Source organism: Diadema antillarum, unplaced genomic scaffold (genome assembly GCF_040938485.1).
Source record: "Diadema antillarum isolate AM-2024a unplaced genomic scaffold, OU_Dant_1.0 seq00001451_RagTag, whole genome shotgun sequence".
NCBI classification, from domain to species: Eukaryota; Metazoa; Echinodermata; class Echinoidea; order Diadematoida; family Diadematidae; genus Diadema; species Diadema antillarum.
Genome location: NW_027272197.1, coordinates 235231 through 259482, shown reverse-complemented (window position 1 = coordinate 259482; position 24252 = coordinate 235231). Strand labels below are relative to the sequence as shown.

General features: G+C 38.2%; 2 protein-coding genes across 2 annotated transcripts; both read left to right on the top strand.

Moving 5' to 3' along the window:
- Positions 1-313: 313 nt before the first annotated feature.
- On the top strand, positions 314-5703 carry LOC139709580 (uncharacterized). The gene is made up of 3 exons (XM_071621537.1): positions 314-375; positions 4258-4333; positions 4877-5703. Exons 1-3 carry the CDS (start codon positions 349-351, stop codon positions 5701-5703), a joined length of 930 nt encoding a protein of 309 aa, XP_071477638.1. The 5' UTR covers positions 314-348.
- Positions 5704-14672: 8969 nt separating this feature from the next.
- LOC139709575 (deoxyribose-phosphate aldolase-like) lies at positions 14673-22380 on the top strand. The gene is made up of 8 exons (XM_071621531.1): positions 14673-14703; positions 15927-16024; positions 16873-17020; positions 17490-17588; positions 19144-19278; positions 19876-20004; positions 20752-20864; positions 21711-22380. Exons 1-8 carry the CDS (start codon positions 14673-14675, stop codon positions 21915-21917), a joined length of 960 nt encoding a protein of 319 aa, XP_071477632.1. The 3' UTR covers positions 21918-22380.
- Positions 22381-24252: the final 1872 nt, after the last annotated feature.

Below are 24252 nucleotides of genomic sequence, written 5' to 3'. Positions count from 1 at the left end.
TGGAAAATGATGGATTTAGCGCCTTTTGTGTGTGTGTATGTGTGTGTGTGTGTGTACATATGTAATATATAAAAGATAAGTACAATATATATTGTGACTGCGTATAGAAATAAGTGCGGGATGCAACTTATGATAGGCAGGTCCACCCCAGATAAACCGCAGAGGAAGTTTTACTTTTGCTATCCACTACTATATAGGTGCAGAATGAAATCTCACAGCCCAAGGTTTGTGTGAGTCGTACAAGTGGATTTACGCATTTTAAGTTAACCCGTCATTATGGATTTCCTCTCTGCAGATGAGTGATACCCTCTCACTGGGGGGTTCTCCGCGTCGCAGCAGGCAGCTGAGATGGCGTCGAGATTCTTAATCACTAGGGTAAGAAGATCTGACAATTAATAATACCACCACATACGAGACACCTTCTCTGTGAGGGCCACGCCTTTTACACATATGCAGGGACAACTATGTGACACACCCTTCTTGGCATTCACATGACTGTATTAAGGCAAGGCACACGATGACCATCTCAAGGGGGCTTACAGGTGCGAAAATAAGATGAGGACGTGTTTGAAAAGTTGAAAAAAGTTTGGCATTCCGATGCATGTATGCATATAGCAACGACTGCAAAGGTAGATTAATGCAGAAGATTAGTGTGTTTTTTCCCCGTTTGAGCACCAACATTTTGTCCCCTTAACATGGCTCTGTACACTGAGCACTGCCGAACAAACGAGATCAGACAACTCAAGATGCGAACGGGAAGCTTGTGAACTGACTTCCAAAACCGGTTGATTAACCCTGGTATTCCCAAGGGGCAAGATGATGGTATGTAATAACTGTGAGACTTCGAGACATTTGCTCCGAGAGGGTTACTGGACACAAAACCTTATTGGTGCCATTCGCTAAGGCGTGGCTCGTTTCGAATGAAGAGTAAACTCAGCGGACCATGAAAGCCCTGTGTAAGGAAGAGAATGCGTCTTTAGACTGTTACTGTATTACGTAATAACTCATCTCACTCGTCATCATTCATTGGAGCTAAAGGGCACTTGCGAACAATCAGCGGTCACAAGAGAGGTACGGTTACTATCAGTCTGTAGGTTTCTTCTGCCTTTCTCAGGAAATCTAAGCTTTGGTATCCCAAGCATTATTCAACATGAATACTTAGCATAATGAAAAGCAGCCGATCCTTGCAAGACCCTTCTGAATTGGATGCTTAGATAAGACTCTGCAATCCGGTAATATACTATGGATGAGAAAGCAGGCTCGCTTCAGATTTCGTCTTTAGACTTACATTCCTCTACACACATACGTAACATTTCAGGTAGGACACTATTGATAAGATGTCTCCACATTGTTGCGTTTTTCAATGTTTTTTATAGTTCATGGATTAGCTGTAATTTTGTATTGTGCTTGTCATGCTTCAGATGAGAGACCTTAACAGTATTAGATTATAGTTGCGTAATAAAACTATGATGTAGCTGGGCCTGAGCTACTATACACGTTCATTCGGAAGAAAGATCCAGAAAATAAGAACGTGGTCACTGTCTTGCCCATATCGTCAACGACATTAGTTTGTATAGAACTCAAAATGAAACAAGATATGGGTTAAAACGAGAACAGAGTCAGTGGCGTGGTAGAATATGACGTAATGTTGATTTTTTAATCTATTTATTTATTTATCAGTTTGATTTCTGTTGTTGTCATAGGGAGATTGAGTTTCTCATGAACTGCCTCAGGGCGAGTCATGCATACACCAGTAGAACGGAGCAGTACTCTTCAGGTCTGTTTGTTAATCCTTAGAGTTTGTGAAGATTCACAACAACGACTCGTTGACACTGACTCGAAAAAAGAATGAATGTTTTAATACCAGGGTGCACTTACTGTAGGTCATACCTCGAGTAGTTGGAAATTAGCAATGACAGTGTCCGTCACTTTCAAAATCGTTATAAAGATTGAACAAGTGTTGCACTATGAAAGACGAAAATTTTTCACAATAACCATGTAAGCAATTAACTTACATCTTACTTTCGTTGAATATTTTTTTCTTTTCTTCTAAAGATACAATTTCGATAGAACAGCGGGATTTTCAAATCTTGCATTTGGAGTACTGTGATCTGGCAGTGTCTGGTGGTAAAGGCGCTAGAATTTTGGATCTTGGCTTCGGTATTTGCCAAATGGTACAAACATGACAAATGTAGGCATGGCAGTTCTCTATAGAAATAATGATATTATAGTGCTTACACTGGCAAGATCACTTGGGTGATGAAAATCATACCAATCTCACCATTTTCAAATTTATAATTACAAACGGAACAATACTAATAGTGATGGAAATGGTAAGTATAGGATCATATCAAAAGGGTCACCAGTTTTATTCGTAATATTTTTCTTTCGATAATCAATACTATGATAGTTCTCGACGTTAAAAGAATTAAGTATTGCTTTCGTTAATATCATTTCCCCTAAACCTGGTGTATTTTACAAGTGAATAAGTGGACAGTTACATCTGTTATTTTACACTATAATATTATTTTACAGAAGAGAATCTTCATGCAAAAAAAAAACAACAACAAAATAAAACAAAACAAACCAGCTCTTAATTAATAGTGATTTAACGAGAATGTGACTATTGATATCACAGTGCTATCATTTCTCGCTCTGTGTACATATCTTTTGTAAACACATTAGTGTCGCAATTGAATTTCGGATTCTGCGTTTTCTGCTTCTGCTGTCCTCTCTAATAATTATTCAGCATGTATGCACTCACGTATGCGTTGTTCGTCAGGCCCCCAAAATGATCTAAGAATAATTAAACCTTCAAAGAAGGTTTGATTATCGTATTGTGATATCTATAACATATGCCTGCGTTTGTCTATGTTCGCAAGCAAATAACATGTATAATGTACGTAAATGCCTCTGCACGAAAGCCAATGTTTTATAAGTCGTGCATTTCGTTTATATACTGTAACACCCCCCCCCCCCCACACACACACATACACTCTCGTATGTTTGGGAGTGTTGATTATGGCAACGGATACTCGCGATATATGAGGTGGACAATCTAAAGGAGATTTGGAATGATCCTTACGTCGGATTTCATCGAGTTTCCATCACGTCAGGGTGTTTGTACGGCATTTGCTTGCTTGGAGAGATTAATGCCCCGGAGGCAGAATAGGTTAACATTTTGTCTGACTTTCTTCACGGCATTCCGCCTAACAAAAGACAAGTCGTTCGACCCAATGGCATGAGAGGTTTACACTACGAGAATAATAAACATTCCGGATTTGTCAATAATGGCGGAGACTGTACTCAGATCCCCTTTCCTGGTTTCCACCTTTGTTGACTGCTAGTTTCCACGTTTGTAGACTACATGCCTTTGAGACTTACGCAAATGACTAACGTCTAAAACACGGACTCCTTTGTATTTCAGAATATGATAACGCCGAGCTGAGCTCATGGCTGTTCTTGAACAATGCCTTGTATCAGCAATTTAGTGAACAAAGCCAATGTTACAGAGTTTTTCACTTGAAAAGAGATATGGGTGGAGCTTACAGAACATGAGTATATGCGAATAAATCTTTGATAGAATCAGATAAGAAATAAAATTAACGAACAAGTAGATGGCGGGAAAACGAAGTAAATCCGGTACAGCCACAAACCTCTAAATAAAAACAAACCGCTGGAGACATAATTGTCTTCATACGACAATAATCAGAGCAAGGGGATACTACTTCTATAGGTCAGGTTATGCAACTCTATGGATATTTATTTTATTGTTCCTATAAGAATTTTGTAGTGAGAAGCTGTTTATTTCATCAATTCCTACTTATATACATTTCCACCTGTGGAATCCATCTAGATTCATACATTGGTTGTTGCTATATCGGGCAAGTTCTCTGGTAGTAAGGAGCAACTTTTGTTGTTATGGTATACAGTGTGGAAAAACCTGCCGACAACACGAAAAGGGAAGAACACTCCTTTTCCACCCATTGAAGAAGCTACTCCCCATCTACCACAGACAACAGGAGAACCCGACATGACCCTGACATGGCCTGTAACTTTGCTTCTCCCTTCAGAATAGTTTCTGGTTGTGTTCATATAATATCATCATAAGTTTTACTTTCTATCTTTTCACCCACTTAATTCATCCTTCGCATGCACCGCGCAAAACCAGGATGGTTTGCCCTTGATTATCATATTGTCTTTCCCATCGTTTTTCTGAATATTTTACCAAATGTTAAATAATTTGTTTCTTGTCAGATGGTCTTCAACTTGGTTGCGTTCAGCTTTGGGTTCACAATCAGCTGGCTTGTGGCGTCAGAATTCCAAGTTGCAGGTAATCACTTTAGTCTGAACAGTGCTTATTTGAGAAATATATGTGTGTATAAATTATATACAATGTATTATTGTACAGGTATCTCGTGAAGCAAATTGATTTTGTTGTTTAACGTCATTTATTTTGATGTTGAACCACTCTGTTTTGATATTGTAGCAAAATTTAGGTTGTCGCTTTATACTATGTCGTACTTTCTAATGGGTTTGTTTTCGCATTACATTCCATGTAAGTAAACAGTGATTTTTAAAACAAAGATATAAATTTTTAAGAGATATCAAGAGATAATTAAGAGATATTATTCAACACCTTTTCATTGAAAGATAAAGGGCTTAGAAAAGTGTCTATGTCTATTTAATCTCTCTCTGTCTACACACACACACACACACACACACACACACACACACACCGCACACACATACACATTATGATATTGTATTTAACAGCACTTTCCTTTCATAATGACTGAGGATAAAAGTGACAATGACTTCTTTGATGGTTGAACTTTTAGTGTTTCTCATCGATCTGTTCTCTCTCATCATCCAGAAATACACCAGTATTCCCGACGCGATTACGTAACAGACGCTCGGTCGAATCTACCGCCACGAAGTCTCGGAGTGTTCCAGTTCTTGGGGAAAGCGAGCCCCGAAGGTCACATTATAGACACCCGATCGCAACCGATTCCGACCGAGAAACCACGAAACAGGGTGGTCGTGACGACTACGAACCGCCAAATCTTGAATGTCACAAAGAACTGGCTCGAGAGTTTAAAGAGAAGCCGTGTAAATGATCACGTGTTCATTATAGCGGAGGATAAAAGTTCGTTCGCAACTCTTCGCGCTCTTCGCCAACGGAAGGTGACCGTTGAATACGCAAATACCAAACGATCGTCGTTGAATAGAGCTTTTACAATCAGGCGAATCGTTTACATCCTCCGATTCCTTTTGAACGGTGTAGACGTTCTCTTCTCAGTAAGCGAGTCGGTATGGCTTAGAGAACCCACGCCAGTGTTCACGCCATTGAGCCACGATGTCTACTTCTCCAGTGCTAGAGAGTCGAGTATGTGTGATGGGTTTGCATACTATGCGGCGACGGAGCCAACGATGAAGCTCCTCAACGAATTTGTTTTCCTCATGAAGAGGGAATCGACTACCGAGACGAGGGAAGCTTTAACGCAGGCGCTGGCTAAAGTGGAGCGCCTAAAATGGAAAGTTTTCGATGAGAAGTTGATATCGAATGGACGTTTCTTCGAAGATGACGTATGGAGGACGGTTTTCAGAAATACAAAGCCCTACGTCATTCGAACAGATGACATCACTGACCTTTCATCCAGAGAAGATTATCTCCGAGCCTTCGATCTATGGTACTTGTGACGATAATCTATCGTGTATTGAACGTAGAAGGTGGACGACGGGGGTGACAAGGATATTAGAAAAGTAAATCATCTAGAGAGCTGGGACTCAAAGTGAACGAATGACAAACAATCTCTTCGGTGTTGCTGAAATGCTTTGATTAGTTTTTTTTTTATGCAGCAACTCAATCACAATAAAAAAATGAGGCATAGATCAGCTTGCTTTTTCTTACCCAACTCAAAGTGGTTAACTCAACATCTTAATTTCCTATTGTTTATAAGGGGTCATCCCACGAGCTAGACACGAACAAGTCATACCACCCACGAGCTATATACACATAATACATGTGATTAGCTCGTGGGTTGTATGACTCGCTGGTGTGCAGCTCGTGCCGTGGACCCGATTATTGTGTCTACGTCCAAATGACTGCGCGGAGTTCGTGGTATGATTAAATCTAATGACAAAGTTCACTCATTTTCTAGGAATACTCGATGATTAAACAGGAATAGACTGCTGCAGCGCCTAAACAATTTCAACTTCTGCCAAGAAAACATGAATACGTTCGAATGTGTTTGTTGCTGACCTGCAACCAGCTTAACTGATTGATGTTGAAACTTGTGTTGTACTGAAGGCTCTGTCACTACTTATTAACAGTAAATGATGGCCCGTAACAAACCCAAAGTGATACAACGTCTGATTGAGTCAGAACTTCAGTTTTATTTGAAAACTGCATCTGCTGATAAAAAATGCTTATTTTCAGTCACCTTTGCTGACAGTTCTCTGTCTCATTTGATTTCAAAAGCCGTCCAACTGAGTGTAGATGATTAATGTGAAAGCAACAATTTTGATTAGAAAAGCTAAATCTTGGTTAATGATGTACACCAAGTCTTGTATAGTTGCAGGTTTGTGATGGGTTAAAGGACTTGCAATTTACGAGGTATTAACAAAGTGCATTGTGCCTATACTTTGTTTGAAAATTGTTATTCATGGTATGTGATGATCTATGAAGTGGTATATGCTGATTTTGGGCCTGAGTGAGGGGTAACATTGGGGTTAACAGATGACTAATTGTATGAAACAAGGAATACATTAATGTTCATGGAACACCTCCATCTTTGGAAGATGCGAACTTTTCCAGGCGTTTACGTCGCACGATGATTATGAGGAAATATTCCAGTGTCTTACTGTACGTGTATTTGCTTAACGGTAAGATTCAATGTGATTGTTTTCCTTGAACCCCTGAGTACCAGTGCAAAGTAAATTGTACCTTGTGAAAGAGAATGCCGGAGTAAAAACGTTCGTAATTTTATGCAAAACGATCGAGGGTCGTTATAGAGTGTACCAATGCTGCAAAAACTTACGCAAAGCTTATACCACGATAACGCATCATGGTGACATGATTTTATTATATTACCAATTCAATGGGAAGTGTGATATCGACTGATCACGGTGTATATTTCCCACATTTTATACAGATTTGCTCTAAGATTACTACTCATCAAACGGCATAATGTCAAATCTTATTTTCTAACGATCACAATTTCTGTATATTCATTTGCATTGGCAGAGTATGAATAGAGAAATGTACTCATTTTTTTAAGAATACTTTGCTATTTGCATAATGCAAAACAGATTATGTTCATTCAGGGTGAAAGAACCAAGTAATATGGCAAACCCGTTTCTAATACCAGCTTTTGCACTGATTTGAAAAGTGAAAGCAATGTTGTTGTCAAAGCGGTTAGTTTTGTCTGATTTCACATTTATCATGTTTATCACTATTTATTCAGATCTTGATATGTTTGTATATGATAATTGATATCTTTGATGTTTAACCTCAGTCTCAAAATCTAGGCCATTTTGTACCTTGCCATGCATTAATTTTGAGTAAACGCGACTAAACCTGTTGTCGCGCTTGTAAAGGCCTATGAATTGATAAAATACGGGGTTTTGTCTCGGCACAATAACGGCTATACGCGAAAATCTTGAAGAATGTGATATAATTTGGTAAGAATCCAAACTCTTCATTACTACAAATTTCATACAATGAATTTTGACAAAAAAACAACAATATGTAAATTACTGCCATTCACACCAGCCCTACATGTAAGGAGCTTCTCTACATCGGTAGGCCTATGATAGTACATGTTACATTATTTACTAGTATTTTCTTTATAGTCAATGTCTGTGTTGAGACTAATTTCTTCTCCTGTTTTCATAATGTTGTGCTCTCAGTTTATTTTAGCCTGTTATAACCGACTTCTCTGGCTTAAATAGAAAAAAAAAAACACATCGTGCAATATTAATGCTTACCTGTAATTACCTGATGAAACACTGTAACTGAATTGCAACGTCTCACATTACTCTTAATGCTTTCGATGCAATCTGTGCTATAATCATGTGACGTCAACCAGTGTCATTTTCATCTCAGTAATTATAATCGTAATGAATACATGGATATCTCCTTTTTTTCTCCTTTTTTAACACTCTTACCTTCGATGAATAAAACCTTTGATTTAAACAATTTCATGTTCGTGTTTGGAAACAGTGTGTCAATGTTCATTTGACATATGAATATATTGCAGTCTTTATTTTCATGTCTAAATTGCAAACAAAGAGTATGTGGCATTCGTGTCTCCCAAAAAGGTATTATTGACTGCATAACTGTTGCACTGTCTGCGTAAAATTATGAACTCTTTGAGCAATCAACGCGAAATAACAGACTAGGAAACAGCATTTTCAAATGTATTCATTTATTTTTTTTTTCACAGGGTGTATGCAGTTTGTTATTCCGAAGGTTCGTTGTATCATGCACCTTTTTTTTTTAAATTTCGGATTGACGAACTTTATTTCATTTTCGGACTTTCGAACCTCCTGAGTAACGAAGCGTATATTTCGTTTTCGAATTACAAACCTTCAGAATAATGAACCTCATCTCATCTTCAGACTAACGAACCTTCAGAAATACCTTTGAAGTGAACTATCTTAAGTTGGTTTTAAACTTTGGTTTTATCTTGATGGGAAAGCCTACACATAATATTATAGGCTCGTGTGTTCTGTGACGTGGTGTGAATATGTGTGTGTGTGTGTGTGTGTGTGTGTGTGTGTATGTGCGTGTGTGTGGATGTGTGTGTGTATTTGTGGGTTTATGGTATTCATTTTTCATGAAGTCTATAGTCTATGGATTCATAGGGCCCCACTCACAAGCCTGGCTTCCCAAGGGGGCCCTATAGAAAACCATACGTATGTAATTTGTGTATTTTTATGCATTGATAAGTTATGTACTCCAGATGTATGTTTTTGTTTGTTTGTTTGATTGATTGGTTTTTTGTTTGTGTTTGTTTGTGTTTGTTTTGTTTGTTTTGTTTGTTTGTTTTGTTTGTTTGTTTGTTTGTTTTTTGGTGTTAGATAAACTGACCTTAACTGAATAATGTCACAAATGATTAACGAACACTTTTTTCATTTTAGGATAAACAAACCTCTTGGTATACAAAATTTGTGTGTTTCGGAATAACGGATGTCCGGAGTAACGTGCATCACTCCACAGGGACTGGGTAGCTCTCATAGTTTGGAGAAATGAGTTACAAAGGGGCTCTGATACACGAAAAAAAAAATAGAAAGAATCATACAAAATTACGTACAATACAATAACATGAGACAGTTTACAACTTGAAGAGTAATATCACACCAAAGTATATACAATTTGTACTGTATGATTATGTATTATTGAATAAACAGAAAAAGGTAGCATGGGCATAAATGTAGCTGTTTGGATAGGTCATGATTATAATATTGTTACAAAGAAATATGATTATACTAACCATTTCAATGGTGGATTTGCTTTTGCATGATAATGATACTGCACTTTTAACAGAAAGTGAAATAATAAGGTTATACCAAAGTACATTGTACTGAAATGACTTTTGAATATTCTCAGTTCTGGGTTAAAGGATATATACGATGGACAAGATAACAAACCGAACTGTTGTTTAACTCTCTGAGACCATGGACCTACTAACAAATGGACTTTCAACGAATCCAACCACTTTGAACGTGTTGAAGTACGAGATCCACCGCCACCTGACTATGCGCATCTCAATAGGCGTTTTCACATCAGCCCGATGTTTCGAAATAGCGCGCTATTTTCTGACTTGGGAAATTGGAAAATATCTCGAGCTTGGATTTTTATCGGGCTGATGTGAAAACGCCTAATGAGTACGTACAGGTGTCTCGAAAATGATGGTTGTATAATTAGGCATCGTCAATGACAAAGGAACTGTTTACTTAATTCCGGTCTTATTTGGCTGATGCGCATTTTCAAGTGGAAAAGTCTTTGACTAAATGCCAATGATGAGAAGCAGCAAACGTCAGAACAAGACTCATTTCGTGAATTTTGCTTAGAAATTACAGACTCGCTCGCTATCGGTCACACATATGACATTGCCTATGAGACATACATGTCCACTTCCCTTGCTGTCTCTTTTTACTCTGGAAAATGAGATAACAAATCATAATCAAAATTAGTTAGATAGTTAGCTTTCTCTCTAGAAGTATCTACATTTTGCTAGTGAAGATATCTTAGCCGTGATATACTGATACATACCACAACTGCACAAAGGGATATTCCTTGATTTAGGACAGTTATTTTCTTCTGCACATTAGTGTTATAATTTCCAAAGCTGCGTTGTGTTTGCAGCTCTGGCTTGCTGGCGGCGGAGATCATGCGATCAAAGCTCGGGAAGAATGTTTAAAATGTTTTTGTGACACTTTTGACACAGATATAGGCATGCATTAATTAGCGACATGATGAATGTCCATGTGTAATAGGTCCATGCTGAGACACAGACTTAACCCTAAAAAGACTGGGGGGGGGGGGGGGGCCTAAAAGGCCCCCCCCCCTCGACATTTCGCGCGATCACTCTGCAACGCGCAATGCTCTTGCCGCGATGCTCTATGACTTTTTTCTTTCGAGTTTCCCGCACATTTTGACACCAAATTTGTGACGCCCGGAGGTGAGGTTCTGAAGTTACATAACTTTTTGTACATGCACGTGAGGCCGAAAATGGCTCAAAGATGTGATTCTGTGTACAAAGTCAATGCAAATTGAGTTTTTTCACATGGTTCATATAAATATTCTTATTTTTACTCTCAATGGCTAAAATTTATTTGTTTTAGGAGTATTATGCTTCAAAAAGTGTCTGCCACAAATTTTGTTTAAAAAAACAACAAAAACAAAAGGTCGAAAAAACAAGGAAATACATAAGAAATTCATAAAACAATAAAATAAATAAGAAATTAATTTTGATACCGAATTTTTTTTCAAGTACATTTGCCAAGAATGCCACAAAGAATAATTAGGCAAAAAATGAGCACTTTTGGAGCTTTATTTACTGATTTAAATCAAAGAGTCTGATTTCTTGCATAAATTAGCATAATTAATCAAAATAAAATAAAAGAAGACTATTTTGTAAAATTTAGATATACGATCTTGTAGATTACATCGCACACTACCATTGTGCAAATTTCCGCGGCGATCGCGCGATCCACGGCCGAGATCTTAAGGGGGGGGGGGGGGCCTAAGTCTTTCAAGCTACCAAAATAGCCCAGTCTTTTTAGGGTTAATACCTTTAATCTGTATTCAGTAACAAGCTAACACATACCTATTTTTAAGATATTATTGAAGCTTAAACATGAAGTACTGAGAAGATATAAAGAGACCATCATACAGCATTAACGAGACCTCTCTTGATATTGTTCCATGTGATATATAAATCTATATATATGACCCATATAAAATTTACGCCTTGTATAACCAGTGGTCCTTGAGATAATATAACAACTCTTGTTTTTCAATGTGTTTTTTAAACCTGAGATTAAAAAAAAATATAGCAGATAGATGATCTTGCATACATTAAGTTATCAATGGATGACAAAGAGCAACTGACCAAGTTTTGGCCAATTGAAGTATTAACAAAAATTCACTTATGTAGCACATAGATGCCAAGTTCAAAAAAAATTTGATGAGTGAGATTTTCGTGACTCAGCATCTCTGCGCGCGCGCATTTGTGCGTGTGCGAGGGAGCGAAGCGACTGAGCGAGGGGAGGGTGTGGGAGGGGGTGTCCGCCCTCCCACGGTAGGGAGCTTTTTCAATCTTTAGCTCTTAATGGTGCAAGCTGGTGCATACTTGAGTGACTATCTTTTACTTACTTTGAAAGACAAAAGGGAAATATGCCTTCGATTTCAATCGAAGTATTAACAAAAATTCACTTATGTAGCACATAGATGCCAAGTTCAAAAAAATTTTATTAGTGAGATTTTCGTGACTCAGCATCTCTGCGCGCGCGCAGATGTGCGTGTGCGAGGGAGCGAAGCGACTGAGCGAGGGGGGGGGGGGTGTGGGAGGGGTGTCCGCCCTCCCACGGTAGGGAGCTTTTTCAATCTTTAGCTCTTAATGGTGCAAGCTGGTGCATACTTGAGTAAAAGGGAAATATGCCTTCGATTGCAACTCTCTTTTTCAATCTTGACTAACCGCGCATGTCAGTATCAAGTTGATGGAATATGCAGTTTTCATGAAAAATTAGTTTTTGCGGAATTCCCTTTACTTCTTTCATATAGTATTGTTGTCCACACATGACGTCATAACCTCTTGTAGTCTCATCATCCAGCGGTTCAAACACCAAAACTTTACATATTCATAACTTTTGCATCGATTTTCCTCAAAATTTCAGTGATGTGTTGTACTTATGTTGCTGCTTTCACTCAATCCACATTCCTCTCTTGGTTTGGGGCCAAACTCAATCCACATTTCTCTATTAGTTTTGGTTTCCTCCCCTTTCATCATGTTCATCAATAGGCTAAGTGCAGTGGTGGCTGCAAATTATGGTCGGCAATCAGACTGCTTTGATAGCACTCGCTTAATGCCATTAGATACTCATTATGATAGTAAATTATGACGCAACGATTATGTTTTGTCTGTAATTGATAATAAGTTGTTTTTTTTCTTTCTCCAGCTTAAGAAATAGGGGTGACTTTATCTCTTAAAACATCGAGTGAAGATGCTCACTCATAAAGGAGTGAATGACAGAAGAGAGTACATTTAGAGTGAAATTGGAGCGAATTTTTAGTGAAAATGTTCATTTTCACTAATTTTGGAGTGACCTCAGGGATCACTCCAAAATTTTCGAATGATCCCTGAGGTCACTCTAAAAGGAGTGAAAATGAAAATGTTCACTCAAAACTCACTCAAGTTTCACTCTAATCTCACTCTTTTTTGTTATTCACTTCTTCAAGAGTGAACATTTTCACTCGATTCTTTTTTCTTTTTTAGAGGGCTGTCTTTTCCCAGTCTACTATTGTAATCCTTGGTTGTAACTGATGTATGAAGTGTGTAATGGTTTGTTTCTATAAGTCAAGTGCTGATTAAGGTCTTACCGCACTGGTACGGATCGGAAGAGGAAGTTCTTGACATCATGACCAACAATTTTACGGTAAGTGCAGATCACATCATTAGGTAATCCGTATAGCACTATGGCTATGATTATGACGTTCCTTCTTCATTCTTTCTCCTAAATGAATTTAAAAGATTGTTGCAGATGAGGAGAGAGGAAGATCACCCCAGATTTGGGTCTTTTTTTGTTTTTAATCGAGTTTGTTTGTGGGCATGATTGTGTTTTGTTGTTGTTGTTGTTGTTGTTGTTATTGTTGTCGTTGTTTTATGACCATTAATTGACTCACTTTATACCCCTCTTTAATTGCTACATCCATTCCTACAATAGACATCTGCCTGACCCAAATATTATGGGTATGTTTTGTTTGTTTTATGACCATTAATTTATACGCACTTATATTCATTTTCATTTCTACATCCCATGCAATAGACATCTACCTGACCCAAATATTTCAGGTTAACGTCATTTGCATTCATCAACTGATGCAGTCGCGAATGAATTAGACGAAAATGAACGTAGCGATTAAATTGAACGTTAACGAGCTTACATACTACTTAATAAGTAGTATGTCAACTTAGTTTGCAAAATATAATGTATCAGCAACAGCATCGATTTCAGCCGCGTACATTCACACTGACTGCATGCAAAGAGATTTTTCTCCTCCCCACTGGAGAAAATCTCTTTGACTGCATGTGACTGATTTTGGATACGGGCATGGACCTTATGATAATATACATGGACTGTTCACTGCAGTCTTTCTTTGATGTAATGATCGTCGCCGACACCTGATTATATGTGCATCTTAATGAGTATACATTCAGGTGTCTGGACAATAACGATTGTGTGATCATGTATCGTATACGTCACTAACAAAAGAATCTTTTCCCTCATTTCAGTCTCGTTTCGCTAATGTGCCTTTTTTCAGACGGAAAAGTCTTTAAATAAATACAGATGACGAGGAGCAGCAAACCTGAGATCATTTTTGTGTCAAAAGATGGATAATTGCTGATTCGCACATTTTTCGCACACGCATAAGACCTTGCCTAATGGCAAGATATATCTGTTCTCTACCATTACAGTCCCTTTTTGCTCTGGAATAAGCTGGAGAAAAGTGAAATATTGAGATCACAAATGACAGTCATTCTGCCAAAATGTTAGCTTTCTTTTAAAAACTTCCTGCTTCTCTAGATCCCAAGCGAAATTGTTTGAGGTATGATTTCCTAACATACACTACAACTGCACATTCACTTTACTTGATTTTTGTGAGTTATTTTCTTCTGCGCATATACTTCTAGATTTCTCGAATCTCCGTCTTGTTCTTCTCCCGGCTTGCTGGCGATGACGATCATGGGATCAAAGCAGTGAAGCATGCTAAAAATGTCTTTGTGGCGCTTTTGAGATGTACGGGTGCATGAATTACGATACGATGAATGTCCATGTGTATTAGGTCCATGATACCGGTAAAATGTCATAACAAAAGCTTCAGGTAGATGATAAGTAAAGAGAGCAAATTCGATAACAACAACAACAACAACGATATCATCATGGCCGCGCGAAATCCGGGCACCGAGTTGGGTAATGAACTGACTTTCTTCTGTTCTGTGAACAATATAATATAAAGTTGTGCATCTCACTGATATACTGACCGTTAATATCTTTAGCTTGATTTCAAATCATACTTTCATTGAGTAGATTTCTGTTCTTGACTGTTATCAATCGTCAAATGTGTGTTTATCGTAATGCAGTGTGACGCGCCTTGTGATTCTTCAGTCCCGTACGTATAGTTTACACGTTGGATGTTGGGACGTGATACTTTGTACGCGATTTAGCTAGTATGTAGTAGTTCGAGAATCCAGAAGTACAACACTAACATTAACAGAAAGGAAAACACGTGACCATCGTGTAGAATTCTACGAATCACGATACTGACATTACTGTATTTTCTAATACTGGTACTACAATTGTAGTAATGATACTATAGGCAAGAAAAAATACTATAAACTGTAGATATCTAGACTAGACGGTGTAACTATTCCTAGATCTAGATGACAGATCTACATACTACTCGGCCCTAAGTCTTATCTAAAATTTACTGTCTATCCTGCATTACATAACCTTCCTTCCCACGCACTGCACTTGCTGTGCGGACTTGTTGGATGGAACTCGCTGCCCCTGACATCATATCAGCCCCATCAGTGGAAGCCTTCCGGCTTAAGCTGATGGCAAGCTATGCAGTGTAGACTGCTAGTTGAGTTTTACTCGCACCCTGAGATATTTTATACAACTGCACTTTCACACAACATGAATCACGCCTGTAATAATCTTCAAGTAAGAAGAACGCAGGACTATCAGAAGAAGAAGAAGAAGAACTTGCTCTGTAACCATAACATTTAATATGCTCAGCCCCTTTCAATCTTGGGTCTAACGGTTACTTTCCACTTTCAGCTTTGCCAACCCCTTTGGCATTGACCCTTTTTTTTGAGCTTTAGGTTTTCTAAGTTTGAAAATTCTAAGCAGTCATGTACCGGTATAAATATTCAAAGCCAGGATCTGGAGTGCAGATGAATGTGTGTTTCTGTTTTGTTTTGTTTTTTGTTTTGTTGTTGTTGTTGACTTTTTTTTTCTTTTTTTACAAAAAAAAAGCATGAATTTCATTGCAGCACTTCTTACAACTAATGTCCCTATATGTATGTCCATACATTTCATGATTTGAAACCTGAACAACAATGATATTGCTGTAATGTGAGCCATTCTGTTTTTGCTCCTTCTGTTTGCATAATTTACTACACATCTTCTAGACCTTGCATGGGTTGATGCAGTGAGGATCAACAAGCCAGCTGTATTCAAGCGGGCTGCTGAACTTCGGACTCGCAGAGCAGTCAAGAAAAATTATCAGGTAAAAAGAATATGGGATTGGGAATATCATCATGCCAGTTAGAAATGTTATCATACAGGTGTGTAAGAAATAGTTCACATCATATGAAGATACTTGCTATTATGACCAAGGTTCCTGGCGTTTTTGTAAACCTTTACTGCCACAGGCAGTCCAGCGTTATATTTATTTAAAGAAAAAAGTACTTTGATTCCAGCACTAGGGATACATCTTGTACCTGTCATGGGGGAAAAAAATGCATAATTGTATGTCATGCAAGATGCCTGACAGTATTAAGAAAGTTGACTCATGAATTTCTAAGTCTGACTGTAAATCAGTTATTGTCAAAGTGGAAGATAAGTTGCTGTGTGTGGTAAAAGATTCATACTTTCAATAAGCAGTTAAAAAAAATGGAACTCCCCTTACAATATGTACAAAAAAATAATGGTTACTTTAGGAAGCCCCATAAGGAACCCAGTGGTATTATAGCTTCGCCCTATATTTCCGTGTGTGGAGCATTTCCTACACACAATTATTGTCACTGTCATTACCATTGTCATTGATGTTCCTTTCATTGTCTTAAATTTTCTTTTGTTTTGATTTGTTTTCATACTTGTAATGACTATTTCTGGTGTTGAAATCTTTGCAGTTACAATCAATGGGTAGAAAGTATCATACCTGGGTAGTATGTGTCTAAGTATAGCTCTCTTATGCAGATTAGTATGGGCTATGTTTCATGCACAAAAATTAGACATCGGATCAAAATTGATTAGGGGATTTGCTGCATTGGCTATCGGTCAGATGATGGAAGAATTTATAGAGGAAGTTAGGATCATATTTAATGATTGTGTCTTGTTCATGTCTGTTTGAAGGTTGCATGGCTCTTGAAGGCAGCTACATGCATTGATCTAACCACCCTCTCTGGAGATGACACCTTCACAAATGTCCAGCGGCTCTGTTTCAAGGCCAAGAACCCTATCAGGAGGGATCTGTTAGAAGCTGTCAAGATGGAACACAGGCGTAAGTACCAATTTAGATTGTGATATTATTACCCCCCCCCCACCCCTTTCTCAGGAAGTAACATGAAAAAGATGACAACGAGAGGTTACTGCTGATGTAACAAAACAATAAAAGGAGATGAAAAATGGCCAGAACTAGAGGGTTACACCAGAAACTGGAAAGAACTTTTTTATTTGACTTTTGACAAGATATTTCAAAAGGCCACTTATGCATACAACTCTGATCTAGTGCAGGTAAATAGAGTGCATACATATGAGTGGGAATCCCAAATACAATGTACCAGCTAGCAGGTACAAAAATTTATGCAGTCATTTTATGATCTGTGCACGGTTGTGATTACCATGTCACTTGATGAGGCAGGTTTTTCACACTGAGCAATTCCTCTTAAATAATGTATGCCGTTAATTTCAAAATAAGCATTGCACTTTTACAATTTTTTTTTTTGTATTATTTTCTTCATTTGACATAGAACTGACGGTTGGGGCTGTTTGTGTGTATATGTCAAGAGTTCCGGATGCCGTCAAGATTCTGAAGCAAGCCGGAGCCTCTCGCATTCCTGTAGCATCAGGTACCAGTGTATATTTCAGTCTTGGGATGCAAAAACACTCTAGTTTTCCATCACTGGAGTAATGTAGTCATTGCAATATTTGAATTTTTCCCACTATGTAAAGAATTTTGAATTTGTAATGTAATGTTCAAATATAGTACAGTGGAAACTCGATATAACGAGATGGTCGGGACCAAGTCGTTTTCCTCGTTATAGTCGATATCTCGTTATATCAGTAGGCATAAAAGAAAGCATAACATAAAGACATTAATTTGCGCATGTGGGACTACCCATCATATTTCAATCAATACTGATAACTTGATATTGTGTGTGAGGGAATTACTCACCTTTATGGGTAAGAAGATGTTTTTCGCCAATGAAATCCAATATCAAGAATGTGTTTCTTATCAATTGTAGATGTTTGAATTTGTAAATCTATATATAGCTTGCGATTGTGTCAAGATTGTCTGTGGATTGGTGGTACATGTATGTGATGGTATGGGTGTGTGTTGTGTGGAAAGCTTAAATAGTGGTCTGCACAATGCTGTGTGTGTATGTGACACATTCTGTCTGTACAAAGCCAATCACAGCATCAGATTGCCTCACACCTGCTAAACGTCATGATGATGTCATGTATACATATGGCCGTCCCACCACATTTTCTGCATGTATCAGTGTGCGCGCACACACACACTTCCAACACGTACAACAGGCAGTGCTAGCTGGAGTGCACTGAAGAAAATAATTATGTGTATACAAGACAGTTTTTGGCGCATCGAGCTTTACAATCTCGGAAGATGATAGCAAAGGCGAAGTAAAGCTTTGCCTTTACCGAAGACATTTTGCTTTACCGCGCTACAACAGGTTTGATTGGCTATGTTTTTCTATGTTTGGAAGTCACAAAATTTATCTCGTTATAGCAGTTATTTCGTTATAGCCGATCTCGCTATAAGAGTAACATTTTACATAGACTTGTGTGGAAGGAAATTTGGGACCGAGGAAATTTCCTCGTAATAACCGATATCTTGTTATAGCAGTGTTCGTTATACCGAGTTTCCCCTGTAATAAATATCTATGGAGACGTGAACTGTGAGACTAAGAGCTCGTGACAAAATGCATATGCTTGTCTCTTTTTTTTTTTTCTTTTGTTTCCTGACATTTTCTTGGATTACAAAAATCCCAGGTCTCAAATTGAATTCCTGGTTATAGTAATCACATCAGTTGCATTATATGGCAGACATAAGAAGGCGATATCAAAATGAAGAGCCACTTTGTATTCTAGTTAACTTTGATGGAGTAAAATCAGACAAAAAAATAAAATCAGGTCAAAATCAGATGTTTAGAAACTTTTGGAATATCAAAGTTTTGCAATTTTTCCTCCTCGAAATACCAGTATTGGTTGCAGTCATATTGATAATGTAAAAGTTGATATTTTCACATGCATAATTTTCAGTTTTGAAGTAAGATGTTTTGTATTCTTCAGTGTACAGAGGCTCTCTTCAGAGTATTCTTTGCGTTACAGAGGAATTTTGTAAATGATATTCTCTTTTCTTTCTGTCACAATGTGATATTCAAGTTGCCACTGGCTTCCCTGCTGGTCAGACTCCTTTCAAGATACGGTTGGCAGAAATCAAGCAGGCGGTTGAAGATGGCGCAACGGAAATTGATGTCGTCATCAACAGAGCGTATGCACTGGCAGGCAACTGGAAAGGTTCGTGTTGTGTTTACAAGTCCGTTTTCATTATTGCAATGTCAAACTACTCTCAATGCAGGAAGCAGTGAATACCATACTGTCTATGGAGAATGAATTGCATAGTAGGATGATTTGGAATGACACTAGTCGGGTTTAAAACATGCATGGCATTCACACACCAACTGGTGTAGACTACAAAATAAAGAGGTGTACATTATTAAAAGTTAGGTATGGACCAGTGCTCTACACCGGTCACATACTCCCTCCGATATGTATGTCCTTTTGCCTCCAAGCCCTAATCACAACTTTCTTTTGTATAGTGTGAGTGAACCTGAGTACCCCTGACCTGTGCATGTCACTGCTGGGTCAACATGCACCACACACATTCCTGCTTGTCCTAACTAACTCATCATTTCTGTTATGTTGACTGTCATTTTGTAACACTATAATGGGTTATTGTTGTTTTGTTGTTAAGATAACACCAGAGTGATTTATAATGTATAGGAAAATGGTCAGGCCAGTTATACAACAACGTACCATATCTCATAAGATTTGGCAAATGTATGGATATGAAGAAAATAAATTATCCAGAACACATCAAACCTTCCTTTGCAGGGGTCTACGACGAGGTGCGTGCTTTCCGCGAGGCATGTGGGGAAGCTCACCTAAAGACAATTCTTGCGACCGGAGAACTGGGTTCATTGGTCAATGTTTACAAGGCCAGCATTGTAGCTATGATGGCAGGTTAGTCCAATGCAATCCACTATTTTGTCTTTGTCAACCATGCAGGTAGACAGTAGAAAATTTAGATAGTATTAAAATCAGATAGAGAAACACAAGACTGAAGATTCAAATCAACACAAGTTTACTTGCAAGTACACTTCATCACTGAGAGAGATGCAGGCTTAGGAACATCAAAATTGAGTATGAGAAATGTGACTCTGAACACAGAGAGACAAAGGAATGGATCAAATAATTAGATGGCAATGAAGAGTTTGGAGAGCAAGATATGCGGAAAGATAAAAGTGGACTTTACAGATTGAGTTGAAAAAGAGAGACAAAAAAACAGAGATTAGAGTGTTGTACAAGTACTCCGAGTAATGCACAAATTACAAATCACTTTTTCTTTCAATTCGGGAGTGATAGAATTGCTTCTTGTACCTAGTAATCATAAAGATTAAAGCAAATGGATTTCCAACTAGAAGAGCAAATATTTGAATGCAATGATATAGTTTTCACTTTTGTGATATTTAGGATTTCAGAAATTAATTGTTTATTAGAGGCAAGATGATGATAGAAGATCTGAGTATCTCCAAATAGTTAGATATTGACTTCAAAACAGTCACTAGTTTCCTTCTTATAATTAGTAAACCAGCCACACACCATATGACAGACATTTAAAAAGAGTGAAGCAGCTCTGATTTAGTGATGCAAAGATATTCTTTCTTGCCTATGTATCAAGTATAAACTAATTTCTCCCTTCTCACACAGGGTCTGATTTTATCAAGACTTCCACAGGCAAGGAAGGGGTCAATGCCATCCTCCCAGTCGGCCTAGTGATGGTTCGCGCCATCAGAGAGTACTATCAAAAGACTGGTTACAAGGTAAGTCTTACAACAAACCCTACTCTTCCTAAAACTGGATCAGAGAATGTTATCATGGAACTACATGTACTTGCAAGGCAAGGCTTACTATGTTCCCCGTTCTTGTCTAAATTTGTGCTTACTGCAGAAGGAGAATATGAGCCAAAGGCTGGTTTCAAAGGCTAGGCGTGACACATTTCCCATTCTTGCTACGATGAATCATAAAAAAACAAAAAACAGTCGCAGAACCGGGTGCAAGGGTAGACTCACCATATTACCCATTTGTATGGTCACAGAGTATTTCCAGTACACGGCTTCAAAGATTAGGCTAGCTATCTTACTCTTTTGTACTCAAAAGGTATGTTTGGTAAAAGGACAAGTTACACTGTCGAGACTCATTGCCCATACGTACTCAGATTTTATGATCGCAGAGTGCCATTTCTTTCGCAACTGCCCTGAAAATGTATCTCTTCGATGATACAGCAATTTTCAATGATACAGCAATTTTCGATGATAAGATACTGCATGTCTAGTTGAAGTGCTAAAGTAGTGGGCTGCTTGAACTTTGCTTTCTGGCAAAATATGAGAGTTGGTATTTCTAGATTTGTTTGAGGACTATATATCAGAATTAACCATACTCTAGTTGTAAATGTTGTGTCACTTGTGTTGATACTGTTTAAAAATATGGGAACAAAAAGTGTAACATCAGTGAGTACTATATGTAGAATGTATTACTTTTGTATAATTTAGCCAATAGTAACTGCACTTTTCCTGAGGGGTTCTCATCGTGTATCTGCGTGTGTTGTTACATTCTGCGCAAACTTTTCTATTAAGTTTTAAACCACTATTACTTTCTGCTGACTGCAGGTTGGTTTCAAGCCGGCTGGAGGCATACGCACAGCCAAGGACTCCTGCACCTGGCTGGCCCTCATGAAGGAAGAACTGGGCAACGAGTGGCTGACTCCGGCGCTGTTCCGCATCGGGGCCAGCTCCCTCCTGGGAGACATTGAACGACAGATCTACCACAACGTGACCGGCCGCTATGCTGCCGCCAACGAGCTGGCTATGGCGTGATGCGGGAGGCTTGACCCGCGATTTGTGCTGGCTGGATCAGGGTCAGTGGGACTATTGTTGTGTGAACCTACTACATAGTATGTCTTCCAGTTGTGTGTGAACCAGGGTGTCTGCTGACCCCCTACATTGTTGACAACATAACTTGTGGTGGAAAAAAAAATAGCTGTTCTTTGTTATCAACACCGCTTGTTGAAGGTGCAAAGAGCTAATCACTATTCCTAATCAGTATTGCCAGATGGTGATTCCATTTTTTAAAAAAAAAATGAATTTTGCGATTTCTCAGTTTAGAACCTCAGTGAGCAAAGTTTGTCCTTGCCACAAAACAGAGCTTGCAAATTTTTGAGGGCTATTTGATGATTATTCAAAAGTCGAGAGCTGTACTGTTTTTTAACTCCACAAAGTGTATTCCACAATGAAAGTAAGAAAATCTTGTTTAATTTCTGATTTCCATCATGAAATAGGCGATCAGATTGTCATGCAGACAGTCAAAATTCTGCCAAGAAATGACATTACACATTTAAGCCTGTACTGGTGGAGATATCCAGTATATTCTGAATGTTGTGATTTAAAGTTAGATGTGATTATTCACATATCTACTAGCTTCGTTAAGATGGGATATGCCAACAGATTTCTGTGATTCCCTTGTTGAGATCATCAGTGGTATTTGGGGAGGATGCCTCTGAGTAGAAAGACTTTGTTTCTTTTTATAGTGTTCTGACTGCCTGTCTTCTCTGAGATATTAAAAGTCTATTGACCGATAAAGTTGGCTTAAACAACAGAAATGAAAATTTGACGGGAGTTCATGATTAGATTTTGTTGTTATTACACATTGTGAATGGAAGCGTAATGTGAAGAGATACGTGTTATCAATGACTGTAACAAATTGACAAAGGACACATTAGAAGGGACATGCCTCCACCTTTTTCCCTCTGATAATCAGATGGATTCACTATAAAAGGTATCTGTCTGCCAAGCAGAATCAGTACTGTACATTGTACCTCCAATTCCAGCTTTTAAGTCCCCTCATTTCATCAGATTTTGCACAAGAGAAACCCCAAAATGTGTGATCTGGTGTGTACTGTCTGTTTTAATTATGCAGTTTCCAGTATTCTCTCAGTATCACATACTGGTTTTTATAAGGGAATGAATACACTGAAAAACAAGAAAAGCACTCTGAGAGTGCAGACCTCTGCCAAGGAGGGTTTTTCCACCACTGATCAGTGATTTCCACTCATATATGTGCTGAAAATAGCCCATTCTCCCAATATAGAAGCCTTTTGTTATGTCATCAAGTTCCAACTGCGCAGCACGCCTCGCCCTATCAGAAAGTAGAGCATGTACTTTAGTGCGCATAGGAAAACATAAAAAATGGGCAGCTTGAGCTCCCAAGTTATTGACCCTACCTACCAAATTATTGAAAATCCTTTGTAAAATCCATAAAAATTTCAGGATCACTACCAAAATTTAATCATCTGCTCCTTGTGTCATTCTCAAGCTTTCCTGCAAGTTTCATCCAAATCTGTTCACAACTTTTTGAGTTATTTTGCACACAGACAAACCAATGGTAATGAAAACATAACCTCCTCCCTTGGTGGAGGTAAATAAGAAGAAGAAAGAAAACAAATGATATTGACAAAGAATGCGAAGAATGCACTAACTCTCACGAGATGGAGGAGTGAAGTTCATATCTAAGTAGTACTTCCTGATTAGTACTTCAACATCACAGTAACTAGATATGGAGGGATTTTTCTGGTGTGATAGATTTGTTGGCTATTACAGCTTGATAAAATGCTTTGGCAGTAATTGTTAATCATGTGGCTATGGTAAAAGTTCAGAATTATGTTGAAATTAAGTTCCAGTTGTTGATCCGCACTGAAGACAGTGATTACCAAGCTCTCATTTGCAACAGAGAAGCCATGTCATCAAAAGTAGAGTATATGAAGAAGTATCGGTATGCAGGAAGTAATTTCTCAGACCAAACAAACAAAGCATTTCAAAGAGAAAAGAGAGAGAGAGTAGGCCAGAGTCTTAACCCTTTGCAGACAGTAATCGGATGTGCTCTGTAACTCTTTTTGGAATTGCTAGGTAGCAGAGGTTATGGGTTAATTGGCAGAAACTTGCGAACATCATGCTAGGGGTCAGTTTTTCTAGGGAAATTACTGCAGATGTTAATCCATGTGCTGATATAGTTTTCTTCTTGTATGCCATTTTGTACAGCTGATGTCAAATTGTCTGTGGAAAAATGGCCACCTATATGAAAATGGGTTCTCGTCAGTATCTCTATGAAAAGCTACTATATAAAGAAGCTGTATAAAGAAGCTGTATCTAATGTCAC

Coding starts and splice junctions, on each gene's coding strand:
- LOC139709580 (XM_071621537.1), top strand. CDS start 349: ATGGCGTCGAGATTCTTAATCACTAGG. Junction 376..4,257: donor CGAGATTCTTAATCACTAGG/GTAAGAAGATCT, acceptor GTTTCTTGTCAG/ATGGTCTTCAACTTGGTTGC. Junction 4,334..4,876: donor GTCAGAATTCCAAGTTGCAG/GTAATCACTTTA, acceptor CTCATCATCCAG/AAATACACCAGTATTCCCGA.
- LOC139709575 (XM_071621531.1), top strand. CDS start 14,673: ATGGCCGCGCGAAATCCGGGCACCGAGTTGG. Junction 17,021..17,489: donor TGTCAAGATGGAACACAGGC/GTAAGTACCAAT, acceptor CATTTGACATAG/AACTGACGGTTGGGGCTGTT. Junction 17,589..19,143: donor TCGCATTCCTGTAGCATCAG/GTACCAGTGTAT, acceptor GTGATATTCAAG/TTGCCACTGGCTTCCCTGCT.